This window comes from Dama dama, chromosome 14, assembly GCF_033118175.1.
Source record: "Dama dama isolate Ldn47 chromosome 14, ASM3311817v1, whole genome shotgun sequence".
NCBI classification, from domain to species: Eukaryota; Metazoa; Chordata; class Mammalia; order Artiodactyla; family Cervidae; genus Dama; species Dama dama.
The window spans coordinates 18175889-18200285 of NC_083694.1; the positions used below are offsets into that span (position 1 = coordinate 18175889).

The 24397-nt window shown below is 40.3% G+C and overlaps 1 protein-coding gene across 2 annotated transcripts in view; it reads right to left on the bottom strand.

Moving 5' to 3' along the window:
* ESRRG (estrogen related receptor gamma) overlaps window positions 1–24397 on the bottom strand; it is a 672170-nt gene that overhangs the window by 193562 nt on the left and 454211 nt on the right. For both annotated transcript variants that reach the window (XM_061160036.1, XM_061160035.1), the window contains one exon: window positions 666–1081. In XM_061160036.1, the coding sequence (XP_061016019.1) occupies window positions 666–1068 (403 nt within the window). In that variant the 5' untranslated portion in view covers window positions 1069–1081. The remainder of the gene's footprint in view (window positions 1–665; window positions 1082–24397) is intronic.

The following is a 24397-nucleotide window of genomic DNA, read 5'->3' on the forward strand; positions in this document are numbered from 1 at the left end:
TGATCTGCATTTTCACAAGACCTCCAGGTGAGTGTGATGCATACTCTAGTTTGAAAATCACTGGTCTGAAATATTTATTATTTCAGCTCTAAGAAGAACAGAAGAGGTAAAAACACAATTTATCCAGGGCATAGATAGGGCTTCCCCGGTGGCTCAGCAGTAAAGAATTCACCTCCAAGGCAGGAGACAGCCTGCAATGCCTGTGATACAGGTTCAATCCCTGGGTCAGAAAGAACCTCTGGAGAAGCAAATGGCAATTCACTCCCGTATTCTTGCCTGGGTAATCCCATGGATAGATGGGGATGCAAGCATTGGACACAACTCTGTGACTAAACTCCCACCACTACCATCCTGTACACATCAGTTCAGTTGCTATCTAGACCCCCACTGCTCTATTAAGAGCTGTGCGCTTTTAAAACTCCACCCAAAGCTTATTACCATTCCATCCCTGGAGCAGTAAAGATGGAATTGATAGGGAGCAAATGGAGGGGCGGAGTCTATTCCACAAATCCTCCACTATCAATTTTAATCTATTTCTATTTTGTATGCAAGATAGAATTAAGATGGCAAAACTAGATCAACTAGGACAAGACCCAGGAAAACCAACTAACCAACCATCATGTGAGCGGGAGGAGGGTGGGCATCCAGGCGCAACCCTCACTCACCTTGAATCGTCCTCTTGAAGAATGCCTTGCAGGCTTCACAGGATGCTACTCCATAGTGGTACCCAGACGCGATGTCGCCACACACTAAACACAGTCTCTTGGGCATCGAGTTGAGCATGTATTCACACTTGGTCTGGGGATCTTCAACGATGGTGCTGGAGCAGTCATCATACAGTTTCCGGACAGGCCCACTACCTCCGAGGATAGGAGCAGAAGGATAGAGAGGCGGCGAGTCAAGTCCGTTCTGATGGCCATTCATGGTTGAACTGTAGCTCCCGCTGGCGTCTGAAGAACCACCTGGGCTGTGGTGGTTGACGCTGTCCGTCAGGGAGGCCGGGCTGGAGGGTTCCGTCTTGATGAAGGACGAACAGCTGGAATCAATGTGTCGATCTTTGTTTGACATTCTGCAGAGAAGCCTGAGGTGGAGGGAGATACAAACAGAAGGAGAAAGAGAAGGAGAGAGTGTCAAACACGGAGACCAAAAAGAGGTAGAAATAAAGAGAAGGTGAAAAAACAAGAGGAAATGAAAGGGAAGATTGAAGGAAGAAAAAAAAAAAAAAAAGACAAGAATTCGTATGTTAAAGACTTGGCTCCTTGAGAGTGCTGCCTAAGAGCTGGGGACTACACATCATTCGCTAGTCAATATCTCTTGTTCTACAACAAGGTAATCAGCATAAGGGCGTGACAGGGTTACATCAAAGTGCCCAGACAGACCATAAACAAAAGCGCTAAGGGATCCATTTCCTTTCATTTTAATACCTTTCTCTTGGAGAAGCACTGTCAATATCTAAATCAACTCTCTAGATTCTAAATTTATCCACGGAAGGAGAGTAATTTGTAAGGTCTGTATCATTTCTAAAATTACATTTATCCTCACTCTACTTTTCTCTTCCATTTTCTGATGTTGCAATCATTGTATTACAAGCAGAACCCAACTTTTATTGTTAAGACCGAACAGATGATTCCTCAGCTCTGTAATTACTGTTTGTCAGGATGCTTCCATAAGCATAACCGTGTCTTTTATTGATCTAAGACACATAGGGAATATATCCTCACTCACTTTGCCTCTTTATTTAAATTGCTCTATTTCCTAGACATTGAGCGATAGAAAGATTTCAAGGATAAGATTCTCGCCAATGTTTAAGGATTATTTCCTCGAGCCCACAAAACAGGGAAATGATTACCGGCATCGATTGATAAATAATGTACATGTGTTTACGTGTGTATGTGTTCACGTGTGTGATCTACCACCGTCAACGACAGGAATCACTAAAAGCCATTTGAGCCTTCAGTCTACCAGCATAAATCTATCTATCTTCAGTCTATCAGAATAAATCTGATATTCTATACTCAGGAAAGTGAGGATGTATCAGATTTTGTCCGGAAAAAATAAGACTTGCGGTGGTCTCTTTTTCTCCCCTTCCTTTGCTCTTTTAACATCATACCTCCTAAAAGGAAATATGATGAAGCATCTAATCTGACGAACTCTCTCTCTCATGTAGAAGAAACAGTCCATCCCTCTTACTTTGTCGGACCCATAAGTGATTAAATTTCTGAACAGGTAATTAGATGAAAAGATGTAATTGGTCCTATTTTCTTTCCGGTTAGCCACAGTGCAAAACCCCTTTTAGCAAAGTCTCTAAGAACCTTCTGAGAGCCCACTAGAGGAAGAAGAGGTGACAGTTGAGAAAAAGACTAAGATAATTGCTTCCCAGTGGAAAGCTGATTTATGGGAATCCCACAGGGTAATGGTCATTCACTGGAATTTGGGGGAGTATGTCACAGGATAACCAAAAGGATGCAATTACCGCTTTCCCTATAAATCTAATGATATTTTATCACTGCACAAATTTCATGCTCTCCTCTGGGCACCCCCCTCCCCAAATAACCCCGCTGTTCTGTTACTTTCAAACGAAGAAAAATACGGTTATTTCCTATCGGGGAACATTCACGGAACGGTTCCAAGAAGGGGGTCTCAAGTGCCTCTAGAGCCAGAATGAGCCTCCTACCTAGTAGATTTCCCACTGGAAGTTCTGTGCTGCTTCCTCAAGGAAAGCAAAAGCTCAGGATGTGAAGAAAACAAACAGGCGGGAGAAATCCACAAAAATACCTTCTTGCTTTCGCCCACCCACTCATGTTGTCCTTTCCTGGAGAAGGAACGAAAGGAAAAAATATCCCCCTTGGCAGCCTGAACCAGGCTTCGGCTCCCTCCCACCTCGGCTGCCTCGTCCCCGTCACTGTTAATGAGCGTTGTAATTAATAGATCGCTCTCCTTGTCTCCAGGCTTGCACCCTGGGCTAAGCACTTTTCCTCAAGTCAACGTTTGAAAGAAAGCGGGTCGGCACTGACTTACAGCAGCCCTGCGAATTCCTTTTAATTTAAAGCACTTACCCCACCACTTCACTTATTACCTTATAATTACCGGACTGCTCGCACATACATTATGATCTTAGACTACAGTTAGAAGTTATTAGGGTACTAAAACACGCTTGCTCCCCTTTCCTCTCTCCGGCACTGAATTTCTCAGTGATGACAATTAACTCTTTCGCCATCTGCTGTGAGGCACCATTTTTTAATCTTTTTTTTTTTTCTTTTCTTTTTTTCTGAGGACAGTTGCTTTGAGCTGCTTAATCATAAAACAGATTATGCTTTCTCCAGGTCCTCTTCTCTCTCTTTTTTTTGATTGTCTGTGTTCAATGTTATACCAACTTTCTTTCCTTTGAGCTTTTTCCTCATGGACTTCTAAAATGAGCAGAACTCTTCATTGGGGAACAAGGGCAGGAATCACCCTCCTATTCATGGAAGTGTTATTTGCAAAGTCACCAAATGTTTATGGGCCAAATGCATGTTGTTAATAAGGTCTTTGAAAAAATTGGGTATCTCCAGCCAGCCGTTTCCTGGAAAATCTCAGACCCTAACTTTGCAATTATCTGGATGGAAGCAAGAAAATTCACAAAGTTCACGCAGTCAGGGAAGCCTTGGGTCAGTGGCAATCTCTCTTCCTACACAAGTCTGGCCACTGCAGCTGTAAATGAAAGTGAACAAGCTGGATTTGTGCTGTAGGTTTTACAGATTTCTTCTCAGACGTGAACCGCTTCCTTCATGAACACTTTCTGCCCAGTGGAAATAATAATAGAGCTGCCATGTATCAAGTGCTTACTAGGCACCGGGCACTGACCTGAGCACTTTACAAATATTTCCTCCTTTAATCCCCAAGACGGTCTTGTGAGGGAGATATGACTCTTTAGGACACATACCCTCAGACATTATACAATTTCCTGAATGTCAAACAGTTTGGAAGTGGAAAAATCGAGATTTGAACTCAGGGCTGACTCCAAAGTCCAGTGCAAGAAATGTCTTCAAGCCAGCAAAGAGTCTTTCAAGGTGTTCGCTGACTTTTTAAAAAACGGCCAAGCAGGAAAAGGTAGAGATGGCACATACAGAGGCTCTATGACATTCACACTCACCCCTGAGTGCCAGGGTGGCTGAAGGAGCCACCAGCACCTTGGCGACACGGCTGCCCTGTTGAGTCACGCTCCCCAGAGCTTGGAGTGACACCAAAACTGAAGCTGAGAGAACACAGTTGTCTCCTAATTACTACTTAGCTCATTACACTGAACATTTCCTAGACACCATTACATTATACCCTAAAACTACAGCGGGTCTTAATTCTCTCCCTCTCTGTCTCTGAAATTCTACAGCTCTATTATTCAAGCCTGAAATATTCACAACTATCTATAAATTCAATTGTCAGCTGGTGGGTTTTATTCTAGACTTCACTTCAATCTAAAATTAGAGGCACTAAAATTCACATTAACTCTAAGAGGAATGTAGTGAATAAGACTTTATTTCAAAAGAACACCTTTTTGTCAGAAAGAACCATTTTCAAGATGATGGCTTTATCTGGAGCCAAAGAGAATAAGCCCGGTTCCACACTGTGCTGTTAACGCAGAAATTTTAGGTCACATTGGATTAATAAAAATCTAAATTTAGTTAAGAATTATGAATAGAAATAACATGTGTTGGAAAAATGTGGGAAATATTTATTTTAAAGCCTACGTAGAGTTGCTTTTATTATTTCAAGGGAAGTGATGGGAGGCACAAGGGAAAACGAGGAGTAACTTTCTCAAAATCTTTTCTGAGTGTACACCCTGAGAATAAACCGGAGAGAGAAATAACCATGTCAAGAATAACATTTAGTTTCTGTATAGGACACAAAATTTGAGGGCTGTGACAGTCTTCTAGAAGCCAGGGACATTTTAGCGCTTTAAAAAGCATTTTTAACACAGTCTGAGATACAGTCTTCAGTATTCTATGCCAGTCCTACCTATGTTCTTTCATATAGCCTATATTGTTGTTGTTTAGTTGTTAAGTCGTGTCTGACTCTTTTGTGACCCCATGGACGGTAGCCCACCAAGCTCCTCTGTCCATGGGATTTCCCAGGCAAGAATACTGGAATAGGTTGCCATGTCCTTCTCCAGGGGATCTTCCCAGATCAGGGATTGAAATCAAGTCTCCTGCATTGGCAGGCAGATTCTTTACCACTGAGCCACCAGGAAAGACCTTATATTCTATGTATGTTCTATTATTTAATATATATATTTATATATAAAGTCTGATGATCATGCTTCCACATAGGAACTTCTTTTTGATTTTTTATTTTATATTGGAGTATAGCCAATTAACAATGTTGTGATAGTTTCAGATGGATAGCAAAGGGACTCAGCCATACATACATACATATATATATGGTCGGAAGAGAATGGATACATATATATATATATATATATATATATATATACACACACATTTATCCATTCTCTTGCGACCGTCCCTCCCATCCAGACTGCCACACAACACTGAAGGAGTTGCCTGTATTATATAGTAGGTCCTTGTTGGTTATCCATTTTAAATGAGTGTACCTGTCTGTCCCAGACTCCCTAAGGATCTCTCCCCACCATCATTCCCCCCTGGCAACCATAAGTTCTCTAGATCAGTGAATCTGTTTTCTGTTTTGTAAATAACGGAGGAACTTCGTGCCCAGCCTTGCCTAAGGGGCAGCAAGAGTAAAATTTATCTTTGGTGCTAGATACTAGTCATCAAGCAAATAAAGCTTCCTGGTTGCTGGATTATATAAAAATGTAATTTTAGAAAGTTAATTAGTTGTGTGTATAGGTGGGCATGTAAAAGGAGAAAGTGGGTGAAAAAAAAAATAAGGATCAGTTCAAGTTGCTGCTGTAGGGGAAAACCAGATAATCTGTAATTAATATCCCATATATATTATAATTATCAAGCTTGATTTGAGAGATGCTACCTAGATCCAGGTAAATGTGTGATTATGAGTGAACTGCCATTGACTTTCTGGGCGACGTATAAGTGTCGAGTGCGGTCTGGATTTCCCAGAAGGGACTTAAGCCTGTGTTCCCCAGGCTTATATATAATTATATGTTATTAACCCTTTCACCAAAATATAAGTTCTTAACAAGCAGCTGCCTTTCGCCTTTTGAATTTTATACCAAACTCGAGTTCTTTGCTATTTTATTTCCCTCCTCAAATATGGTGAATCAATGCAACACATGTGTACAGGTCTACTTTGACTTTCCCCATTGTAAAATGAAGGCAAGGTTTTTTAAAACTTTTATCAGACCTATTTCAGTGACAGACACCTTAACAGCTAAATAAATGACAATAACTATTTTCTTTTCTTCCTTGTCATCCTTAAGGGCCCCAAACTACCCATCATCACTCTAGATTCCAAACATTTTATCAACATAGCTCCCAAATTTTTATGTATTAACAATGAAGCCAGCAAACCTGCAAGTTAACAAATAAGAAGAGAGAAGAAGATAGAACCTGTGACTTTCCTGGTGGTTCAGTGGTTAAAGAATCCACTTCCAATGCAGGGGGCGTGGGTTCGACCCTGATCGGGGACCTAAGAACCTACCTGCTGTGTGGGGTGGCCAAAAAAAATCCTTAATTCTCTCACTGAGCCAGAGAATTTCAGGGTTGAAATACAAGGTGCTCAAGTCCTATCACTCATCACTTACCTATTCAAAATGGGAACAAATCTCTAGGAACTGGTCAATTTTCTACCAGCTGAAATCACCCGATTATGAATATTTCAGTATTTTTCTTTAAAAAAATAAGAAGCGTTTATTAGCCTGTAGATTTGGGGTTTTGCTTTTATGCTTTCAGAAGAAAACCTCCAAGACTAAGGCTGCAGACCCCAGAGGCCCAGGCTTCAAAGCCCGTAACCCCAGCAGCTCCCCTGGCAGAGTCTGAGTTACAACTTCAAGCACGCCACTTTACAATGAGCTTTTTTTTTTTTGCCTCCCTGCTTCAATTAATTGCACTCTGGTAAAGTGGCAAAATGTGAATCACTTAGTAACAAAATGGGCACCAGCTGCTATTGTCAGAGAATGATGACGCTGAAGAAAGAGAAAGCAACGGAATGAAGTGTCATGTCAGAAATCAACGGTGCAACGTGTGATTTGAGAAAACATGACTACTTTACAGAGACAGGGTGTCATTATGGCATCACAGTAATGCGCTGCTTTGACAACTGCTGGGTCTAACATATCATCATTGCATTAAGGTGCACTGGCTTAGTTGGGGAAAGAAGACAGAGGATTTTTTCTTTTAATAAGAAATATCTCCAGGTCTGCCTGGTTAACCCAACAGAAGGAGCTCATTAATTGTAAAGGAAGAACTGTACATCATGATTCACACGCTCAGAAAGATTAAAACATGTGCGCACGTACGCATGCACATACACACAGATATCATTTTAGGTCTTTAATAAACGCTCAGGTCCGTCTAACGCAAGAAACGTCTGCCTAACAGAATCACGAGGATGTAGTGGCCGGTTCTTGATTCTTTGAACAAGTAACTTGTGCATTTAGTCTAAAAGACTCTGTGCAAGTAATACCAGTATGAAATGGCCAAGGTAAAAACCTTTTCAAGTTCCAAAACAGCAAATCACATCACTCTCCAACTGTCCTATTTTGATTTCGCCCCAGTGCTATTTTGTTTTTCTCCTATTCAGCTGGTCACTGAAATTAAATTTTACAACAGTTAAATAAATAAAAAACTCTTAGCAATTTACTCTGTCAAGGACAACAGTAACCCAAGAACTCCTCACAACGCTGGTGCTTGAGTCGCTGACAGATGTAGCTAAGCTGTATGCGAACCAGGGGCTAGCTCCTTCAAACGACACATCAGAGCATCTATCTAAGCCAAACCCTTTGCCAGTTCTATCAAAGGCTTTACCAAGCAAAGAAATTTAGGACAAAAAAGGAGACCTGCAACTCATTTCTGGTGAGCTGTTGAAAGGAACACACCCAAGAATATAACTTTGTGTGTGAATGTGTATGTGGGTGTTCAGTCACTCAGTCATGTCCGACTCTCTGAGACCCCTTGGACTGCAGCCCACCCGGCTCCTCTGCCCATGGAATTTCTCAGGCAAGAATACTGGAGTGGGTTGCCATTTCCTCCTCCAGGGGATCTTTCCGACCCAGGGATCCAACCCATGTCTCCTGAATCTCCTGCCTTGCAGGTGGATTCTGTATTGCTGAGCCATCAGGGAAGCCCTCATATAACTTCATACCTAAGGCTGAACCATGACCAGGAAGGACTTCGTTGAAACTCTATCTGCTTTTAGGACTGCAGAGTTCAGTGATCCTTTCTTATTCAATTTTCCTCTGAAACTAGGTCTGTCAACTATCCTGGTATAGTCACTGAAATGCCACATCCTAGGACTCCCTCCATCCCAGACAAACCAGGATGGTTGGCCATGCAATTGGATGTAGAGAAATACCTATAAAACCCTGTGCCTCTCCTTCTGCTGTTGTACCTAAAACAAAGGAAGGGAAATGGATTATATTCCTTTTCGGTAAAGAGAAATGCGGTAATAACACCAGGGGTGTTCTAAGTGTATGGGTCAGGAAGTGCCAGCATCCTTATCTTACTGCGCCATACCAGCCAGAGGTCACTGCCCATCGCCATGTACTATTTTGGACATAGGAAATCCCAACTGCTTCCATTTGTATTGCCAGGTGATTTCTGATGCTTCCTGGTTGATAAACTTTATTAATGGGAAAAGAAACGGTTCTGTGATATCACAGTATGTTGCTCATTATGGTTGTTGACAGTTTCTGTATTTAAGGATTCGATCTGATGCAGAGGTGTTTAGTAGTGTAATTCATCCTTAGCTTGTTTTCCTGGACCTATTTCAATCTGGGGGTGAGCATCCCTCGTTTATAGCTCTAAATACAGTAAGTGAGCTACTGGCAAATCAATAAAACTGTTAAATGCATAATAATGCAGGGTAATTGCATACATGATGCTTTGCATTATTAACTGTCTGAGCTTTTCTTTAATATAATGGGCACTCATGTAATATAGAGCAGCTATAAGTCTATAAAATATACACAGTTTATACGAACCGTGATTCTGCTTAAAATTCCGGCTAATCACCTACATCAGCTTTGAAGGAAGACTTCTCCACTGCCAAATCCAAATCAATTCTTATGACATTACTTTATAACTAACATGATATTTAACTGATGATGGCTATTAGCTATTGTACAGATTGCCTTCAAGGACCGAACAGTAGGGGGAAAATACCACTTAGTTTAAACAAACTTCTGCCATGTAATCAATATTATTGAGGCAAATTAAGTGTCTTAACAAGTGTGTATATTTGCCCTAATGCAGCTTAATTAACTCTATCCTCACCACTGCCCAAGTCCTGGTCACCTATGGACGTCAGAAGATAAGAAATGTCTAGTTAGAAACTCAGATGCACAACAGATGCAAAACAAGCATTTTTTATCTCCAGTCTCTAAAAAGACTTCTTTCTTTACACATGGTACTCTCCTGGGACCCAAAGTCAGAGGCCAGGAGGGCTTTAGAAATGTGTACCCTATGTCTTGATGTAGGAAATGTCCAAGTGTTGACCAGACTGCTATCCCCAGGCTACAGTGAAATAGCCCTGGGCACAAGGGGGGGACCACTACCAGAAAAAAAAGAAAAACAAAAACCAAAAAACCCTAAGATAAATCATCAAAATGAAGCTTAGGATATATGCTGAATGTAACATTTATTCGCTCCTAGAGATTTACTACGCCATCAGCAGACCTCCTCTGCAGTAAGCTTTCTAGAGAAAGGAAATAGTCTCCTCCTTCTACAAATCTCTGGTCTTTCAAACAGAAATATGGATCAATAAAGTTTGCTTGTGTTCAGACAATTCTGTTTTCAAGCAGTCAAGGAGTACACCAAAGAGAAAAAGTGGACACAGCAGTGGGGGGGACTGACAGCTAAATGAAGACCTCCTCACAGCAACTAGCTAGAGGAGAAATAAACAGACATTGAACTCATAGAAAGTCTATGCACTGATCTTTACAAATTACAATCGAATATAGATGCTTTACACACACACTGCAGTGATGGAGTTCACAAATCAAATCCAGGTCAATGAGAGAGCTCAGGCTGTCTGAACTTTCCTTTCGTATTCTCTTTGCTACACTGGAACAGGAAATAAGAATGCTATCTGGAGTTGATGTAAGGATACTGAGATCATAGTATTGATGTCACCCTTTACTCATTAAGAAAATGTTTTGTAAAAGCGATTACAATGACCAATAAACCAGCTGCCTCCATAGAGATAGGCCATTTCTTTTGGAGTGGAACTCTGCAACATCCCCGGAAACCAGGTGAATCACAGTAGCAAGAAAGCCAAGATGCTGAGAAGGAATCCTTGTTGAAATAAACGTTGCTTTGCGTTTATAGGGATATTTGTGTCTTAGAGGGAGAGTCACGGTACCACCGCAGATAATAAACCACATCTTTTCCTGCTGGACAGCAGTTAAACTATATTTATACTTTTAACTTAATAGCTTAGTCTGCAGTAGTTAACATCTGGATGCAAAAAGCAGCTGTCTGGGGTGATGTATGAGAGCAGGGGTTACCATGATGTTCTGTTGGTATCAGGTGTTGTTCAGCTGAAGTAGGAGAGTAGGGGGAGGGATGGGAGAGGGAACAGCTAATTATTAATCCTAAGATTCCTTCCTCTGAATTTTTTCTTTTAAAAAAGCATGTCATTGAGCTAGCTGCCTGAAGAGAAGGTGAAGCTTAAAGACCCAAGCCACTATTTGCAGGCAAGGAATAATAACATAGACACACACATACATTTAATTCAAGGCATAGAAGTGACGAAGGATCTGTTCTGTAGCAGAATGGATTTTGTAAAAGGGATTATGCAGCAGTGAGACACCATCCAGCGAAGCCAATGGAAGCCACCGAGGGGCCAGGATTTCAGATCTGGAAGGACCCACTTGTGGTTTGTCAGTCAAAGATCCAAAGACAAACATGCAGAGAAAAATTTCTAAAATCTTCTCAGTTCTGGAAAACTGATTCAAAAATGTAGGACACCAGAGTTCCCACACTATGGCTGTTTCTCTCATTTCTCAGGAAACCCTGCCTTCTTACAGGGCTGGAGGGAGGGGGAGTGTGCTTCCAGGTGGGGGTCTGGGGCTGAGTGACCTAAGGCAGGCAGCTAAGGCATTCTGATCCTCTATCTTCCTTCTTACTTGTCAGATGGGAGGATGTGCTGAAGTGCTTTCTAAAATAACTCCTGCCCTTTAAAATATATATATATATATATATATATATATATATACACACACACACACATATACATTTTACTCAAATAAAACCCACATGGCTTGTGACTCAGATGAGACCTGAGAGCAAGGGATACTGCATGAATGTGCATTTCCCAAACTTCTGTTTGTTTCCCTGACTGCTACTGCACTCAGCCACTGTTGAGGATCAGGGCAGTGCGTGCATGTGCTGTGTGTGTGTGTAGGAGAAAGAAAAAGTACTCCAAAAACTTGCCACATAACAATGCAACTGCAGCAATGACATTCAACTGAGTAATCCTTCCCAGTGGGTGACAAAGGGACAAACAGATCCATGATCATTTGCGGGAATCCGGGGAGCAGGAATCTTTTTTTTTTTTTTTTTTTCTCCCCTAGAAATGGTTCTCTTTTTGCTCATTACGTTTTTGGTAGGAGGCGTTGGCGGAAAGGGCAATTCCCTGCAATCAGTGTCTAAGTGAATGTTTGTCCCAGTGTGTAACACCACGCTGTCAGCAAGCAGCGGGGAGTCCTTGAGTTGTTACTACATTTGATTTGACTGCCAGTAGGAAGCTTCATTTCTACCAACTGTTAGTTGCTCGCTCAAAGAATCTTCTCTTCATTTCAGGAGTGATTTTTTTCCCCCTTTCTTCTATTTTCTTTTCCTTGATAGGTCATGAGTCCAAACTTGCATGTGGACACAGGCAACTTTAGTTCTTGTCTCCAAAGCTGGTCAGACCTGAAGGTCTGGCTGTAAAGAGTCCAGCCAGTATGTTCAGAATTTCGTGTCTCTCATTTAGATTCTCTGTACTTTAATTCAGATTTCCTAGATCATCATAAGGTCAACACAAACTGGTCTGGCCACATTGTGGACACATGTTTTTACTTGGCGGGGTTTATTTTAGTTGATGGAGCAGACATTTCTGCAGCTCTTATCAACCAAAAAAAAAAAAAAAAAAAAGCCTTGTCACTCACCTTTTCCTGCAATTTTGTTCAACTATCTGTTATTTTGGTGACTGCTTCCGACACCTCTACAATTTTTCTGATCTGATATCTTTACTACTTCCCATGAAAGCATCTCTCTTCTCAAATAATGATTCTGATAATTAGGATTCTCAAACAGTACCTCTGACAAGAACTTCTGACAGTGAAAAGCATCTTTAGAAACAACAAAAGCATATGATGAGTAAAAATGATGGAGGAAAAAAAGAGAAGGAAAAATTCCTCAGAGATACGATGAAAATTCAGGCTGAATGGAAAAGTAATTAACACGGAAGAGCTAGAACTGTAATTAAGAAAAATTTCATTACAGGGAGGCAGGTGAGTCCGCTTTTCTGAATATGACAAGGGGCTGTGTTAAAATAAAATAGAGGCAGGTTTCAGGGAGTGGAGCAGGAAAGCCATGTCTTTAACCAGATCAAATTCTCGAAATTGGCTGTCAAGACAGGATTGTTGTGATTTATACCCGTCTATCAAGTGCCCGAACGGAGAGACAGAGAGGAGAGAAACAAGCTGCTGTCGCTTCCATTCGCAAAGAACCTTTAATTTCCACAGCACCATCTGTTACCAAATCTAATTCACATTCCCCCTTAATCTGGTTTAGTTCCATAATACTAATTCTTTTCCAACCCCTAGGAACACAAACCACCAAAAAAAAAAAAAAATGGCTTTGGTTCTTGGTGAGTGAGAAATTGAATATTATAGAGTTAAGGTGTAAAGGCTCCGTGGCTTAAGTGAATCATGCTCTTCTCCATTAAAATGTCTTCCTGGTAAAGGGATTTGTTTTCAGCCAATGCAGAGATATGAAATTGTTCACATTTGGGGTAAAAAAAAAAAAATGCTGATATAAAAGTAGGCCGGGGACATGAAAGGAGAGGTTGTCATAAAATACAATTGTTGTCAAGTTTAGTCACTTTCAGAACTGGCTATAAAATCACTTTGTCATGGTTTTCACATAGAGAAAGCCTGAAATTGTACTTTTGTTAAGGAAACTGAGAATGATGTATATATTCAGAAAAAGTAGAGAAGGCTGGGCTGGGGGTGGGGGAGAACCTGAAGGGAAACCTAAGGAAATGAAAATGGAAAAATTTTATATATAATTTAAAATAAAGAGATGTATGTCGGTAAACACATGTCCATCTCCCCCAGTCTGAAGTTTGGTGAGCACAGACTTTTGATCCAACATCACTTCTGCTCTTAGCCAATGTAATAACTGGCATTAACCATAATGAAAGCTGTGGAGCTATAAAATTATAAAGTGCTTTCTGCATCAGAGAAAGATTAAACTATCCTCAGTAAAGACTTAGTGCTAAATGTATTTTACTGCTTTCTAACTCTGTGAAAATTTGTTATCTCTAAAGGCAATAGTACATGAAGATCCATAGGCAAACTTTACAAAACGAGAAGAGACACTGTCTGAATCCTCGGGTGAGAAGTTTTGATTACACATTAAGTCAACTGGCTCACTACCTCATTCTTCTACAAACATTAGAAGAATCATCCTTTTGTTCTCTAATCCAGTCACTCAGAAGAATAGCTGGTCTATGTCATATCTACCACTCAGTAAGTCACTGGCGAGGTTATGATCAAAATATTTTCATGACAGACATAACTGTAAACCAATAAATACATGTTTTATAAAAAAAACACCTTAACATGTAAAACTGATCACTGAACTGGTAGTATCTTCATACTTGATTTAAAAGATATCCTAAATCTATTACATAAAGATGCATTTTCTAGGAAAGATTCTCTCACTTTATGATAACACCTTCTGATTACCTAAGTAGATATTTTCAACTACTAGCAATAAGAGCCTGCTTTTTAAGAAATGTGGTAGATTATGAAAGAAGATAAATCATTCATGACATTGTAAGAAACAAGAAAAGTGGAGATGAGAATAAATATGCTTATATATGCATAAGCATGTGCACATACACACACACATATATATCTCCTATAGAAACATCAATGGATGTTATACATACATATAAATGATTAGAGATTCTAAAAATGGTTTAATAGAAAATAACACTTAGTATTTTCAATATTCATTAAGGAATATGCTAATCCTGACATCCCTAAATTATACAGAGTAATTTGTATTGTATAAGTTTTAGAGTTTCTATTACAACTGAAAAAGAAATTTTTGTTTTCTTCACATTCATAGGAATTCACAAGACCAACAATACTAAATGCTGGTGAGGATGTGAAGCAACTGGAACTCTCATACATTGCTGGCAAGGTACAAAATAGTACAGCAGTTCTGGAAAAATAGTTTGGAATTTCTAATGAAGTTAAACATACACTTACCACATCACAAGAATTCACTCTTAGGTACTTACTATCTAGTCTCAATAGAAGTTATCTATTTATCAACAGAAGTATCTATTGATTCCTATGCCTTGTTGTTGTTATTTAGCCACTAAGTTGTCTCCAACCCTTTTGCAACCCCATAGACTGTAGCCTGCCAGGTTCCTCTGTCCACGGGATTTCCCAGGCAAGAATACTGTACTGGATTGCCATTTCCATTTCCAGAGGATCTTCCCAACTTAGGGCTCAAACCTGTGTCTCCTGCATGGGCAGGGGAATTCTTTACTACTGAGCTACCTGGGAAGCCCCAAGTCTTAAACAGGCAGACTTAGAAAATTCTTCATCAACACCTACCTGTACTTTTGATTGACACATAAGAACCCAGTGAGTCAGGGAAGTGAGACAGATGACTTATTTAAGGACATTAAGAATTAAGAGGTAGAATTTAGTCCAAATGTGAGGTTTCCAGCTCTGAGGTCAGATCTTTTTCTAACCTATGAACAGGACAAAGGATGAAATCAAGATTAGGCCCATAACTCGTGGACACAGAGGGGGAAGAAAAGGGTGGGACAAATTGAGAAAGTAGTATTGATGTGTATATACTACCGGGCTTCCTCAAGGGGTCAATGGATAAAGAATCTGCCTGCGATGCAGGAGACACAGGCTCTATCCCTGGGTCAGGAAGATCCCCTGGAGGAGGAGATGGCAACCCACTCCAGTATTCTTGCCTGGAGAAGCTCATGGTCAGAGGGGCCTGGGGGCTACAGTCCACGGGGTCGCAGAGAGTTGGACATGGCTGAGTGACCAAGCACATACACAGCTGATTTACGTCTCTATACAGGAGAAACTAACACAGCACTGTAAAGCGACTATCCTTCCTCCAACTTAAAAAAAAAAAAAAAATACAAAAAAAATTCAGTTCAGTTCAGTTCAGCTGCTCAGTCGTGTCCGACTCTTTGCGACCCCACAAATCGAAACACGCCAGGCCTCCCTGTCCATCACAAACTCCCGGAGTTTACTCAAACTCATGCCCATCGAGTCGGTTCAAGGTCAGGAGGGGCGGCCGTGAGAGGATACCCCTCGTCCAAGGTAAGGAGCAGCAGCTGCGCCTTGCTGGAGCAGCCATGAAAAGATACTCCACATCCAAGGTAAGAGAAACCCAAGTAAGACGGTAGGTGTTGCGAGAGGGCATCGGAGAGCAGACACCCTAAAACCATAATCACTGAAAACTAGCCAATCTGATCACAGGACCACAGTCCTGTCTAACTCAAAAAAAATTAGGCCTATAATAAATAAGATTCTATTCATCTGAACAATAAACACCTCTTCATATTTTATTTTTTAAACACATGAAATATTTTTTAACAGTAAACACCAAATAATTCCATGCATTCACGTGCACATTTGGGAAGTAAAGAAAGCTAACTTGAGTTCACTCCTCATGTGTCTTCCTCCAAAACAGGGTTCACGACAAAATGGCTTATGCAAATAGGCAAAACTGGAGCCGTGATGCGGTCATGTGTCATTGTTAAGTAACTCATGATGGGCTTTTGAACATTTTTGGTTTGATTTTTTTGACATTTTACTTAAATTTCAAATATTTATTTATTTATTTGGCTGCACTGGGTCTTAGTTGCAGCACATGGGATCTGCAATCTTCACTGTGGCCTGCAGGATTTTCAGTTACAGAATGTGGGACCTAGTTCTCTGACCAGGACCTCTGCACTGGGAGTGCAGAGTCTTAACCACACTAGAGAAGTCCCCCTGATGTGTTTTTGCAACAAGGAAGATTATGGAAATAAGGAAACATTAAAGATTTAAAACATGGAAATCAGAAAAAGAGGGGGAGTCATCTGATTTTTTAAAATATCTTTTAGATTATCAGTATAAACACGGTAAAAAAAAAAAATAAAAGAGTCGGGGAGGAAAGTGCAATATATAAAACCGGAGTAGTTAAAATCATGTATTTCAAAAGAAATGTCTAATTCTATGGCGCTTTCAGGAAAGAAAACTTGCATAGTGACTTAAATCAATTTAAAAATGATTTCAACACCAATTTACCAGATGCTCCTCAAGTAGGAAGATAGGGGATGATGTTCCTTAACTGGAAGGAAAATAAATCACAGAACACATTTCTTCCCTTCTTTAACTTACATACACATGAAGGTTACAGCATTCAGTACTTAGCCAAGGAGAGATGACATGATTGTACAGCTAATTCATGTTTTCCTGAAAAGAGGTTTCTGCAAAATAATAAAACTGTGTGAAATAAATAAATAAAACTGTACATTCCTAAAGATGAATTCAGCCACGTTTATCTCTGTCAGTGGCTCCAAACACACCCTACAGGTCAACAATCCTCTTCCACCCTAAATCTCACTTCTCCCCACCTGGTACCTCTTGCACAAAATGTTTTGTTGTTTTTATTTAATCACTAAGTCCTGTCCGACTCTTTGTGACCCCATGGACTGCAGCCTGCCAGGCCCCTCTGTCTATGGAATTTCCCAGATAAGAATACTGGAATAGGTTGCCATTTCCTTCTCCAGGGGATCTTCCCAAACCAGGGATCAAACCAGTAACTCCTATACTGCAGACAGATTCTTTGCCGCTGAGCCACCACGGACCCCCCCATGCAGTGCTTATTGATTTGTAATTCTTCCCACCAACCATCTTTCCCTTTTCCCTGGAATGCATTTCTCCTTTCCTTTGCTCCAACATCTAGTCAGCTCCAATTCATTAATAAAACTTCTACTGAGTTATCACATTTCCAGGAAGTCTTCCCAGCACCACTTTCCCTAGATATTCCCATAATTCCACCAGCCTATTTCTACAACCGCACTTAACACATTGTCTTTCCTGTGGATACTTATGTTTCCATCCCTCCACTTGAGGAGGACTGTACACTGATTTCTCTTCCTAAATTTAACACTGTGCCTGGGCTAGTGAATGAATGTACAGAATGTGAATTCACATCTGCAAAAAGTAGTGGACTTTAAATGTTGGGTTATAATTTTTTCTTTTTTTTACTTAGAGTGTTGTTCATACAATCTCAAGAATCTGTGAGATAAACATTAAACATAGAAAATCTATTTTTCTATCTCCTTAGGTCAGAGTAAACCCTTTAAGAGATTTGATTGAAACGGAACAACCTACAGGATGAACTAGTAAATGATTATAAGATTTTTAATTAGATACCTTGGCTTTGAGTTCACCAACATTGTCATTCCTTAGTGACAAACTAACTTCGGGCGCTGAGATGTTATCTACAAACCTCAGTTGCTGAATCTGTTAAATGGGAGCTATATCTCATAGTACAGGAAGTGTAAATAATTGTTTGCAAAGGCAGTATTGAATTCAGAAGGATATCAATGAGTAAGAAGAGAAAGGCCATTTTAGGATCAAGGAGGATGATCCAGAAATGCAAGGGAGGCTCAGAGAATGAAGGAGGGAGAGGTTCTGCAGAACGAGATAGGGCATCTGGAATCTGCTACAGATTCAGGAAGTAGGTTGGCCGGACTGTGGAAGGTTTGAAATACTATGGTATGCACATTAGATGCCATTTTATAGGTGATGGGAAGCTACTAAAGATTTCCAAGAAGAAAAGACATAACCAATTTTGCGTTTTTATTAAACACAGTTTTGACAGCAGCAATGTCCATGTCATTCATCCCTATTGTTTCAGGCATATCACCTGATAAAACAAACAGACCAGATCTCTGAACTCAGTGTTTAGAGGCCAACTTCGGAAGCTATTCTATCTGGCCAGATAAAGGATGAGAAGAACCTGAAGTGAAATGGTAGCAAAGACAATGGAAAAAAGAGGAGGCAGACATTATGAGCATCATGAAAAGAGTTTTCTCCACCTCCAGTGATCCATAAATAATACATGAGAATTGATCAAGCTAAAATGATTTTAACAAAGTATACATATATATATATATATATATATAATTTTTTTTAATAAAATAAGCTCCAATAATTTGGCCACCTGATGTGAAGAGCTGACTCACTGGAAAAGACCCTGATGCTGGGAAAGACTGAGGGCAGGAGGAGAAGGGGATGACAAAGGATGAGATGGTTGGATGGCATCACTAACCAGTAGACATGACTTTGAGCAAACTCTGGGAGACAGTAAAGGACAGGGAAGCCTGGTGTGCTGCAGTTCATGGGTAGACATGACTTAGCGACTGAACAACAATGTAAAAACAAATGCACATCTTGTGATGGAACTGTTCTTTATCTTGACTGTGGTGGTGGGTCAGAGGAACCTACATTTACAATAAAACTACACAGAACTAAACACATGCACTCACACACACAGGCACAAATGAGTGTGCATGATGAGATCTAAAGTCAGTAAACTCTTTCAGGATCAGCCTCCTGGTTGTGATCTTGTACTATAATTGAAGGAGGTTACCACGGAAAAAATCTTGGTGAATGTATAGTATTTCTCTATATTATTTCTTACAACTGCATGTGAGTCTACAAATATATCAAAGTAAAAAGGTTTTTTTATTTTAATTAACATCTTTCTTGAAGACGTGGATTATAGTGCATTTGACTTTGTATCCTTGGCACTTTGTATGATGCTGAACTCATATTAACTACTTAATGAATATGTCACTTAATATGTTTGTTGAATAAATAAATGAACTGCAAAGCACGATGTTAACGATGTTAAAGGCATCATTATTCTTTATAAATGTTGTTATAAACCTCATCACATAAGTTCTATGTCTGGCTTGTATTTATCTGACGTTACTTGAAATACCAAACTTCTGACACTAAATATCAGTTAGTCAAGGTCATGAAGCTGATGACATAGATGGTCCTCCATTCTACCACTTCTCAGAGAGTATGGTGAGCTCTAATGATAATGGTCTTAAGAAATATTATTTCATACATCCCAATAAGATGTCAGGATTTTTTTTCTTTTTAACATTGAGAAAAGAAGTTATAATCACACAATGATTCTCAAGACAAACTTGTATGACAAGCGTGTTCTCTGTTTTACAGATGAGGAAACAGCATTGTGATAGAACTGGAACTTGAAATTTCTATGTCTAAACTTTGTCCTCTGAGCTACAAAATGCTGAACCACAAAGATTTAATAACAAAACTTTATAGCAGCCAATTAAACATGTCAACTGTAGTCACACATATAACTACTATCTTCTAAAGATTTTAGTTTTCAATACTTTTTCTTAAACAACTGCATACTCAGCTAAGTGCCATGATGTATCTGTGATGACTATGCAAATACACAATAACAAAAATGGGACCAAAATAAAACAAAAAGAAAAAAAAAGTAGCTTATCCCCTTAAACGTCTAACAGCAAAGGATAATAATTTTGAAAAGTCAAAATCACTTGGCAACTTAGAAAATACTAGATTATTTACACCATAGAAAGGAAAAGCTAAAAGATGACTATTATTTGATTGAAACAGATTCAGAGCCTTCTAATAAGGAGAAACTAAATGATTTCACAGCATGAAAAACCAGAGCTAGATACTAGGTAGAACTTCCAGGCCAATTAGCTTTTGCCATTAATATCAAAACATATAATTATATACATTAACTAATTTTCTGTGTCTCAGCTATCTATTAATTAAAATGCAGGTATTAATTAATGCTCACACTATCTAATGCAGAAATGTTGAGACACAAAAAGAAAATAGATATGAAAATCTTTGAAGAGTTTAAATGTTATGCAAATCCAAAGTGTTACTACAAATTTGTGAGACAAAATATTTTAATCTTTGCAATAATCAAATCAGAACACTAAGCTGCACCTACTTTTGAAATATAAATCCATACCTACCTGGGGTTGTTACAAGAAAACTAGTCAGCCTTTGGGATTTGTTGTAAATCACATTTGCTTAAACACTTTGATAACACATTCTAACTTGTCCTGACTTTTCACCAACATTAGCTCACATTATCACCCAAAATGATCTCCTTAACTTCTCAGTACTTGAGATGAAGGGGGGATGCTAGGTGTTTACAGGAAAGCTTTAAAGGAACCAGTTTACAAATCTTTAGTATCTGTTATGTGCCAAGAATGATGTGGACACTGAAGAATAATGAAGCCTTTTTCCAAAGGAAAATGTGATGTGTTTCAGAGGTCAACATATCCATGCTAAGAATGCAAGCTGCATGAAAGTTATGCAAGAAAATACTGAGGTTTAGAACACCAACCTCCCCCAGCCCCTCCACCTACCATCAGATTCCATGTGGATGACACCTAATCTAACACAGGTCAGGAGAAAAACTCAGGTTAGAGATAAATTCTGAAACTGCTTAACTACACTAGGCCATCTTAGCTATTAACCACAAGAATAAAGCAAGAAAGTGTGGATAAAGCTACAGTGATCACTTTGGGGGAGAAAGACAGTGACACCTACCACTAGAGGCATAGTCTTCATGCAAGAACCATGGGGAATGTCTCTCTGGAGTGACTTCAACAACCCGCGGTATCAGTCCCAGTGGTTGTCAACCTCAGCAGCCTCTGAGTCACCCTCTTAAAGACCCAAGCTCCTGTCTCCTCTGTTTGCTGCTAAGGCGTGACTCTCCTACAGCAGTGCAGCTGACCACTTTCCAGAAGGCAGGCAGACAAGGCAGGGACATTCCTTGTTCCTACCCAAAGTCCAGGAAGGAATATGGAGGGAAAACAGGAAAAGGTGAAAATTAGTGCTGTTCATCTCATAAAAGACTTGACCACTGTTAGCAAGTAGCTGAATGGGCTGCGCAGGGGCTTTGGAATGCAGTGTTGCCATTGGTGTGCACGCGTGTGCGCACGTGTGACAGCAGCTATGGCCGTGGAAAGCAGGCCTGGCGGAGCCCAGCCACGAGCGGGTGGGCCCTGGTGGTGATGTGGCTGCACTCAATATGCCAGCAAATTTGGAAAACTCAGCAGTGGCCACAGGACTGGAAAAAGGTCAGTTTTCATTCCAGTCCCAAAGAAAGGCACTGCCAAAGAATGTTCAAACTACCACACAATTGCACTCATCTCACAAGCTGGCAAAGTAACGCTCAAAATTCCCCAAGTGACGCTTCGACAGTACGGGTACCGAGAACTTCCTGATGTTCAAGCTGGATTTAGGAAAGGCAGAGAAACCACAGATCAAATTGCCAACATCCACTGGATCATCGAAAAAGCAAGAGAGTTCCAGAAAAATATCTCCTTCTGCTTTATTGACTATGCCAAAGCGTTTGACTGCGTGGATCACAATAAATTGTGGAAAATTCTTCAAGAGAGGGGAATACCAGACCCCCTGACCTGCCTCCTGAGAAATCTGTATGCAGATCAAGAAGCAACAGTCAGAACTAGACATGGAACAACAGACTGGTTCCAAATTGGGAAAGGAGTAAGTCAAGGCTGTATATGGTCACTGTTTATTTAACTTATATGCAGAGTACATCACATGAAATGCTGGGCTGGGATGAAGCACAAGTTGGAATTAAGATTGCTGGGAGAAATATCAATAACCTCAGATATGGAGATGACACCACCCTTATGGCAGAAAGCGAAGAAGAACTAAAGAGACTCTTGATGAAAGTGAAAGAGGAGAGAAAAAGCTGGCTTAAAACTCAACATTCAAAACAAAGGAAAATCATGGCATCCGGTCCCATCACTTCATGGCAAATAGATATGGAAACAATGGAAACAGTGACAGAATTTACTTTCCTGGGCTCCAAAATCACTGCAGATGATGACTGCAGCCATGAAATTAAAAAACGCTTACCCCTTGGAAGGAAAGCTATAACCAACCTAGACAGCATATTAAAAAGCAGAGACATCACTTTGCCAACAAAGGTCCACCTAGTTCAAAGCTATGGTTTTTCCAGTAGTCATATATGGATGTGACAGTTGGACTATAAAGAAAGCTGAGCGCCAAAGAATTGTTGCTTTTGAACTGTGGTGTTGGAGAAGACTCCTAAGAGTTCCTTGGACTGCGAGGAGATCCAACCAGTCCATCCTAAAGGAAATCAGTCCTGAATATTCATTGGAAGGACCGATGCTGAAGCTGAAGCTCCAATACTTTGGCCATCTGATGTGAAGAACTGACTCAATGGAAGAGACCCTGATGCTGGGAAAGCTTGAAGGCAGGAGGAGAAGGGGACGACAGAGGATGAGATGGTTGGATGGCATCACTGACTTGATGGACATGAGTTTGAGCAAGCTCCAAGGGTTGTTGCCAGACGGGGAAGCCTGGTGTACTGCAGTCCATGGGGTCGCAAAGAGTCAGACACAACTGAGCGACTGAACTGATCTAGTAGCTGGGCTTCCCTGATGGTTCAGTGATTAAAAAAATATATATCACCTGCCCATGCAGGAGACACAGGTTCAATCCCTGGGTTGGGAAGATTCCCTGGAGGAAGCAATGACAGCCACTCCAGTATCCTTGCCTGGGAAATCCCATGAATGGCGGAGCCTGACAGGCTATGGCCCAGGGGGTCGCAAAAGAGTGAGACATGACTTAGCGACTAAACACAACCACCTAGTAGCTAACTAGTTAGATATACATGATTTCAAGTCTCCTCCTGGAGCATCTACATCCACTTGTGAACTCCACAGTCATATCTAATGGAAATGAGCAGGTTTACTTACTCACAGTAAGTGATGGTGAGTTTCAGGCATGAATTTTACAGACAAGGGAACGAGGATCTACAGTGAGAAATAAAATTGGATGGCAGGGAGATCAAAGAAAGAGGAAATGGAGTAAGGAGCTTGGTGTTATCACTTCAGAACTTCTATAGGAGCAATGACATATAATACCTCTCTCCCATTCCTAAGGGACCAAAGCTTCTGTGACAGAGGGAACTGACGCTTAGATAAAATGGATCTCTTGAGAAATGGTCATTCCTGTCCTAGCCTGCCTCAACATGTCCATATTTCTCCCCAGTCTCCAAAATTCAGCTGACAGATTATCAAGCTCAGATAATAACACTGACTGATGTTGAGAACTTTATTCATTCATCCATCTTTCTATCCACAGAACCTCACAAAGCTGAAGGCTGCATGCTGAGGTCACAGCCAGCACATAAGTAAGGTTATCTGCTTATTTACCTGCACCGCTGTATCAAATATGCTGTCAAATTTAAGCTAGACTGTCTACTAAAATATCAGCTGCAAAAAACCCAAATAATGATGGCTGAATGATGGCGTGTGATTGGCTGACTATACTGAGCCCAGGGTGGTTGTTACCCTAGTCCTTTTATTAAATATGAAAGTCAAAGATTTATGTTACGGGTGATGAGGGCAAGAATGCTGTAAAAGTGAGAAAATATGGCAACAGTATGCTGTACATCACCAATGGGATAATTATTTATCTAAAAAGTTGGCATTCTTAGACTTCCCACATGCAGCGTATGAAATTCATATATTCAAAGGAGACATCATAATAACCTGCCGGCTGGTGATGATGGATATGTTTTTAATCCAAATGACCACAATCTTCAGTCTGCCTGTCATGGAGGGCCAGGAAAAAATGGAATTTTCCTTTCATAACTCTTGATGTTGAGAGAGGAAAAACCTGGAAGTATGATAAGTGGCTCATTCCAATGGACAAATGGACATGGTGCTGAGAGAATGAGTGTGAATAAAAGTCATTGTTCCTGAACTAATGCCATTTTCACTTGTTACACCAAGAAAACGGAGCAAAGGATGGTGTCTGCCTCCTTCCTTCCTGGAAAGCACAAGTTCAAACTGCAACAAAAGCTGGAAAATCTTCAACATGGTGTGGATTCATTTACAAATTACCTCTTGCTGGAGAAAGTCG